The sequence below is a fragment of the Dinoponera quadriceps genome, unplaced genomic scaffold, assembly GCF_001313825.1.
Source record: "Dinoponera quadriceps isolate SergipeBrazil2010 unplaced genomic scaffold, ASM131382v1 scaffold566, whole genome shotgun sequence".
Classification (NCBI taxonomy): Eukaryota; Metazoa; Arthropoda; class Insecta; order Hymenoptera; family Formicidae; genus Dinoponera; species Dinoponera quadriceps.
In genome coordinates, this window is record NW_014555972.1 from 850,158 (window position 1) to 857,272 (window position 7,115).

At 44.4% G+C, this 7,115-nt stretch overlaps 1 protein-coding gene across 4 annotated transcripts in view; it reads right to left on the reverse strand.

Annotated features, from left to right (window-relative positions):
* LOC106746233 (transcriptional activator protein Pur-beta) overlaps positions 1 to 2,975 on the reverse strand; it is a 26,823-nt gene extending 23,848 nt beyond the window's left edge. For 2 of the 4 annotated variants that reach the window (XM_014622565.1, XM_014622564.1), the window contains exon 1: positions 2,337 to 2,975. In XM_014622565.1, the coding sequence (XP_014478051.1) occupies positions 2,337 to 2,373 (37 nt within the window). In that variant the 5' untranslated portion in view covers positions 2,374 to 2,975. The remainder of the gene's footprint in view (positions 1 to 2,336) is intronic. The other 2 variants (XM_014622568.1, XM_014622566.1) reach the window with 1 other exon arrangement.
* Between the last annotated feature and the right edge of the window lie 4,140 nt (positions 2,976 to 7,115).

Below are 7,115 nucleotides of genomic sequence, written 5' to 3' on the forward strand. Positions count from 1 at the left end.
TATATATATATATATATATATATATACTCGTATATATATCTGCCGTTCTCCGAATATATATAGCAAAATGTCGCCGTGGTGGAATATCGACGGAACGAAATGTTCGCTGTAATACGATACGAGTAAACTTCTAGCTCAAGTACATAGTAACATATGGACTTGAAATATTGAAATCCCGGCATAGTATACTGAATTTGGAGCCCGAGTGGGGGATTACGACGATAAGTTACGAGATTTCGCCGTAACTCACGAATGAGATTGTTGCTCGAAGGACTGAAATATATTAGAAGAGAGAACCAAAACCGATATAACCGAAGAGTTCAATGTTCAACGCTGTAGTCACAGGAAAAGACATCTCATGCTAATCAACTAGTTCTCGTTGTTGTCGATGAAGTAAACGTGAAAACAACTTCACGAGAAGACAACGTTCGTTCGCTCGCTCGCTCTCTCTCTCTCTCTCTCTCTCTACTTCGAAATATATTAGTCCAAACATGGAAAGAAGAAATATGTTGAAAAGTTACTGACACGTATGCACAGTATCAAAATTTGAATTCACCGATGTTCGATAGATTTCGATACGCGATTTCACGTGAATTTTCGTAAACTTTATCGAGATTTCTGCGAGTGTCTCGTGCCAGGCCGCGAATAATCCATGCTAGCGAATATTCGCTAGCTTCGCTAGAACGGCTAAGTCTAATTTAATCGGTAAAATGTGTGACGAACGAAGGACAGAGTGAGAGAGAAAGAGAGTGTCAATGTCGTGTGACTCGCGGCATAAGGGAAGAGGTGAAAAATGAGGTTAGGAGCGATACCCGCGTGTCGCTGCAGGAGATTCACGAGAGACAGAGGGGAAGAAAGAAATAAAGAGAGAGAGAGAGAGAGAGATGTGGGGGAGGGGGAAGAGAGAAGTGCAAATTTTGTATGTACAAAAAATGTAAAGGCCGGTGTTCGATGATGGCGGTATCTATTCGGAGTCACGCTCGTTGGTCTTTCGGTTTCGAGGTCAAAAGACGCGGCGTTACGAGCTGAGAGAAAGAGAGAGAAGGATGATCCCCTCCGTTCGCCCGTGAAACACACGGCGTTATGAATGCCCTAACACATGCGGTTACGTATATTCGGGGCGTGCCACAAATGCGGGCCTAGAAATGTAACATAACCTCGTACGCTAAGGCGTCGGGCGTCCGCGTGAAGTTTACGCGATTCGTGGACGACTCGAATGGACAAACCGTTGCGTGCTTTGCGCGCCGCTGGGTAGATAGATAGGTAGATAGATAGCTAGGTAGATAGCTGTAGATCGAAGCTGAATTACATCACACCCGCGCTCCTCAGCGCCTGGGACGATTCCACCGCGTTTATCACGTAGTACTGCCCGCTTATTCGCACCGGATTCGTGCGACGACCGGGAGCGAGATTTCGTGCTCCAGTCGCACGACCGGCTTATGGGAAAGGAAAGAGAAGGAGAGAGAGAGAAAAAAAAAAGAAAAGCGAGCGCCGCATAGAGGAACCGGCATTGCGACGCTCGGCAACGTCGGAAGTTGCGAATATTCGACTCACGAGGGCCGAGCGGCGATGCGAAAGACAGAAAGAGAAAGAGCGCGCGTGCAAAGGAGAGACAGAAGGAAAGCGCGAAAGAGACACACGCACAGATGGAAAGAGAGAGCGAGAGAGGGGAGAAGGAAGGCAAAGGCTTGCGGCCAAAGGAGCAAGAGAGCGAAGCATGTGAGCGAGACGGGGGGACGAGAGGGGCTATCCTCTCTCGACCGACACGCAGCCGGCCATCTTGGATCCTGGGTGCCGTTGAAAAATAGCGATTCTCGTCGCAGCACGCGCTTGACAGAACCGGCCACGAGGACGCGGAAAGTCGCATTTGTGCGTGTACGCATTCTCGCGGCGGTTCGTCGCGGCAAGTTACTTCCTCGAACCTCTTCATGGATAACGAGAGTATGATGGAAGCGAGGGGAGGGGGGGGGGAGGTTCGTCGCGTTAGCTCTGCCGATGCTCCAAGAAGGCGGGCGATCGCTCATCCTGCTCTGGGTTTAACGCGCGCGCGAGCACGCTGCGTTGCACAAGAAGCACCGAAGCACCAGACGGAAAGAGAGAGATATGAAAATAAGAAGAGAGAGAGAGGGGGGAGATAGGCCATGGGGAAAAAAGATGTCGGTTCACGACGTAATCCGCGCACGTTTCGTCCGTTCGGCGCGACGCCGCCGAGGCATAGCGGTCGTGAGACCAAGTACGCGGGAGAAAAAGAGACGGAGAATAAGAGACACGGTAACACAAAAAGAGAGGGAGAGAACGAACGGTCGTGGCGCTTCTTCGCCTGGCTGTTTCCTTACTTTGCGGTTGATCGTCCAGGCTCTCCCGGTCGGACATTGTGCTCCTCGCGACACGCTCCTCTTCTCCCGGTTAAACTTCCACGCGTCGTCGTTCCCTCGACGTCCTCGCGGCGGCAGGCCCCCCGGCGATCGGAGAGTGAGGGGGAGAGAAAAAGAGAGAGAGAGAGAAAGAGAGATAAAAGGAGACGGAAAGAGTGTGTGTGAGAGAGAGAGAGAAAGAGAGTGAACACGGAAAAAAGAACGAGACAGACAGAGATCCCCAACGACACACTGGTCCGTGGAGGCGCGCGCGAGACCCCTTCGAGACGACGGCGGCGACGATAATCTCCCTTCCTCGGATCGCCGCCAGCGAGCTATGCCCTCACACAAATCCCCAAACGTATTCCTCTCCTCTCTCACCGTCGCCGGCACAGCGCGCACTTGCGAATTTTGCACACTTCCTCCTCGTTTCTCTTCCTTCCTTCCTTCGTCCTTCCACACACCACGGCCCGACCGCCGACCGACCGACCGACCGACCCGTCCGTCCGTCCGTCCACGGCACCAGTCGTCACACCACCACCACCGCACGCGCTCTCGCCTAGCTCGCTCGCTCGCTCGCTCTATGCCGACACACACTCGCCGCCGCTCTACCGCTCACGCTCTGCTTCCTGACTTGCGCTCGCGCTCGCTCGCTCGCTCGTCTTTCGCACTCGCTCCACTACCTCCTCGCTGTACCCGCCGCCTCCCTCCGCCACCACGCGCGCGGTCAGAGGGAGCGAGAAGAGAAGACAAATAGAAAGGAAAGAGAGGGTGCACACAACGCGCGCGCGCGTGCCCGCGCGCACGATCGCCTATCGCGTGCGTATACGTCGTTGGTACTGCTCTATTCACACGGTGCGTACGCGTGCACATGTGTATACGTACATACGGCGCAGCCTTCGTCGAGTGTAGTGCGTGTGCACAAGTTTGTCACACCGCTACACACCCTCGTGTGCGACGTGTGTCGCTCTTTCTATCTCTCGTTCTCTTTCTCTCCGATCCGTTACGATCGTCTTTCTCGCTCTCGCGAGCTCCGGTGCTTGAGACGTCTGATTGCGATACACGCGATCTATCGTATCGAATCAAATCGAAACGCTTTGGCTGCCACCACGCGTAACGTGGCACGCGTGGAAGTAGCGCGTAGTGATCAATCACCTGCTGTTGTTACGCGTTACGTTATTTTTGGAAGAAAAACGGAAGACTGATCGATCAAAAGTGTTGCTTCTCAGCATTGGCGTCAATTTGTGTGTAGGAAACAAACACATGGACGTACGATCGCTTCGACTAATGAAATGTTTACATGGTGTCGCACCGTACTTACACTAGGGATCTTTCTTCGGAAAAAGTTTATACTACGCTTTTACGTCTACTTACTTTTTATTCTGTAATTTATGCAGTGGAATTATACCATGACTCATATATTCAGCTAATACACCAGTGAACGGTTTTTGAGAAACTGACGTGGTGATTTGAAAGACTTCGCAGTTTATACCAATTACGAACGATCGTTGCTCCGAACGAGTCCGAACACATCTGAATTGAAACTGAAAGTTTTGGCAACCGCCTGTATCAGACTACAAATTAGGATTGAGATTGGATTGAAATATAGCCAATATCAATCTTAATCCATAATCTGATACGGGTTTAAGTCTTTATCAGTCAGCACTGGAAATTAAGGTTGAATTGAAATTTAGCCAATCAATGCAAAATTCACTGAAATTTAGTGAACTCTGCTCTGATTGGCCAAATTTCAACTCAATCTCTAATGCGTATCTAATAAGGTTCTTAAGGCCTATTCTCGTATCTACAATAAATATAGTAAACTTTAAACATAATGCATGATCTACAATGAACAATAGGAGTATATTTATGAGAAATAAGGAATGTAAGGAAAATAACCGACTTTGATTGGTTAATTTTTTATTCTTACTTCTGTCTATGTTTATTGCGATTGGTCAACGTTTTTAACTCGTCAGTTCTCAAATGAATTGAAACCACAAATTTCTGTTTCCTCTTAAGAAATCTCATGTTTGGGAATCTAAGGAAACCAAATTTATAGGTTTTGAATGTTTCGGAAAAGTGGTAATGATAAAGTTTGGAAGGTTATTTTTCACTTATGTATTGCTTGTATTCAGTGTTGACAACTTGTTTTAGAGTCACTAGTATCTAAACTGAACACTTAGAGCTATGTTATAGGTTAGCAATGTTATTTCCATAGAGATATAAGAATAGAGGGAACAAGCCTGTAAGTGGAAGTGATAGAGGCAAAGAGAGAGATGGATGCCGAGTGTCCTATCTGTCTCTTTCTAGTTGAGCGCTGTGATTGGTTGTTACAATGAGCCGCCAAGACGACCACGCGACGTCAGGAGGGGAGAAAGCAGACTAAAATTTCGTTTTGTAAATATGCGTGCACATGTGTGTAGAATTAAAATTCGTTAAATATTCGAACGTTAACAAAATAATAATTGGACGCGATTTGTTTAAAAATGAGGCATTGTTTGAAATGCAAGGCGGAGTCTTATCCTGGATGTAACCGCAGTTTTCACTCGTAAGAAAGTACAAATACGTAACCTCAAATAATTATATGTTATTTTTTCCTACATTTAAAAAAATATCTAAATGTTGTAGGCTACCGAAGGATGTAGATGTAAGGAAGTAGATGTAAATGGTTGAATATACTTCAACTACCTTTGTATTTTGAAGTGAAAACAGCATATATTTGCAGTGATCATTTTAGCAATGACAGTTTCTTTGAATTGGATGGAGAAAAATGTATAGCTATATCGTCGTTGGCGCGGCAGCCAATCCCAGCGCGTGACTAGAAAGAGACAGATAGGACATTCGGCATCCATCTCTCTCTTTGCCTCTATCACTTCCACTTACAGGTAGCATATATCCCTTGTTCCCTCTATTCTTATATCTCTATGGTTATTTCGATGGTTTATAAGTCAAAAATATTGTGCCATCTGGAGGGTGCATTGGGAACTGACGGGTTAAGGCTTGCTATATCTACTATAGATCCAGGCTATCCAGACAAACTTGTATATTGTATATGCATAAAACCTGTTTCAGCTATGGAATGAATATTACAAGCGGGCCAATCAGGTTACCTAATGGCTTCTGCCCACAGGATGCGGCAATACTTGCCGCACGGCGGAAATTCGCGCAGTAGCCAACCAACATGCCGTTTGCGGTGAGAACTAACAGAAGTTTATTGGCTACCGCGCGAATTTCCGCCGCATGATAAGCATTGTCGCATTTTGTAACCAATGAAATGAGCTATACAGCATCTGGAAATGAACCTAAGCCCATATCAATGACTATGGATTGAAGATTGAGATTGAATTGAAATGTGACCAATCAATATAGAATTCACTGAATTTCACTAAACCTGAGTTTAGTTAACTTTACACTGATTGGCTAAATTTAATTCAATCTCAATCCCCAATCCGTAGCCTGATACGGACTTTTAAGATGAAAACAAACGTGAGCTGTGGGTTTTATACGTTATGCAGAAGTCTGTGATCTCGCCCTCATTCTCAAATTTAGTCGATGTAAATGCTATCGATCGCTCGATGTATGCAATTTTGAACTCGACTTCACGCGCTGCGTTTGAACTACAAAACGTTAGATAAAAATGTTTCCTGTGTTATCGCATTGAAGATTTATAAAATATACATACTTGATGATCTTGAGACATATATAGAGCGAAACAAAAATTATTACCATCTTGAATATCTTTGAAATAGAAGAGTAGAAGAAAAATTGATCTAATAGAAACTGTATTGATACAAATGGTAATCACTTCGCACACTTTCTGCAAATATAAATTTTTTCCATCTTCATCTGATCGTCAATAAAATATTTTTACTTTTTGAAGATAATCTCTCTTGAGATTTAATATTGTCTCACGCGCTGTATATATATACATATTGTCTTGAATTATTGATCCGATTTACAAAATAAGAAATATTTCTGTTACCTAATTAATAGCCAATTAACCAAATAGTAACAATTTTGCCACATATATCTTTATCCTTGGCGTTTACGCACCTGAGCATGAGTCGCAAGCGAAAGAGTACCGTCGATTTAATTGAAACATTTTATTCATATTTTTATAAGCAAAAACACAACAAAATTCAAGTACACTTATTCCGTACGTGTTAACTTCAACTAAGATAATTGTACAGTAATATGACTCGTGTAAGATGCAACGCTTTAATGTCTTTATGAATAATCGCATGCCGGTTGTACATATGTGTCCGATGATGAATACAGGTTGGTATAATCTCGTGAAAAGGAATTGAATGAGTTGTTTTCTTTTGTTTTGAGTGTGCATGCCTCGATAAGGATCATTATCGCGGCGTGCGGGCGAGCCGCCCGCAAAATCTTTTCTCCTCTCAATCTTCATCTTTCGTTCTTCATCAGTTTTAACAAGTTTTAATCGCATCTCGCGTTCTCGCTACTGACTATTATCAAGGAGAGTGCTCTGAAATAGTTACAAAAACGGCCGCCACAGAATAAGGCACACAATTGATGCAACGCGCATTTTTTTTTGTTTACATAACGATATATATCCGTACTTATCTTTAAATGTATTTTTTGGTGTGAACGAACGTCTTTCGTAGAGCTACGGATCATCCTGGAAATGATTTATGACGTGTGTGTGTGTGTGTGTGTGTATATATATATATATAGATATATATATATATGTGTGTGTGTGTGTGTCTATATATATATATATATATATATATATATATA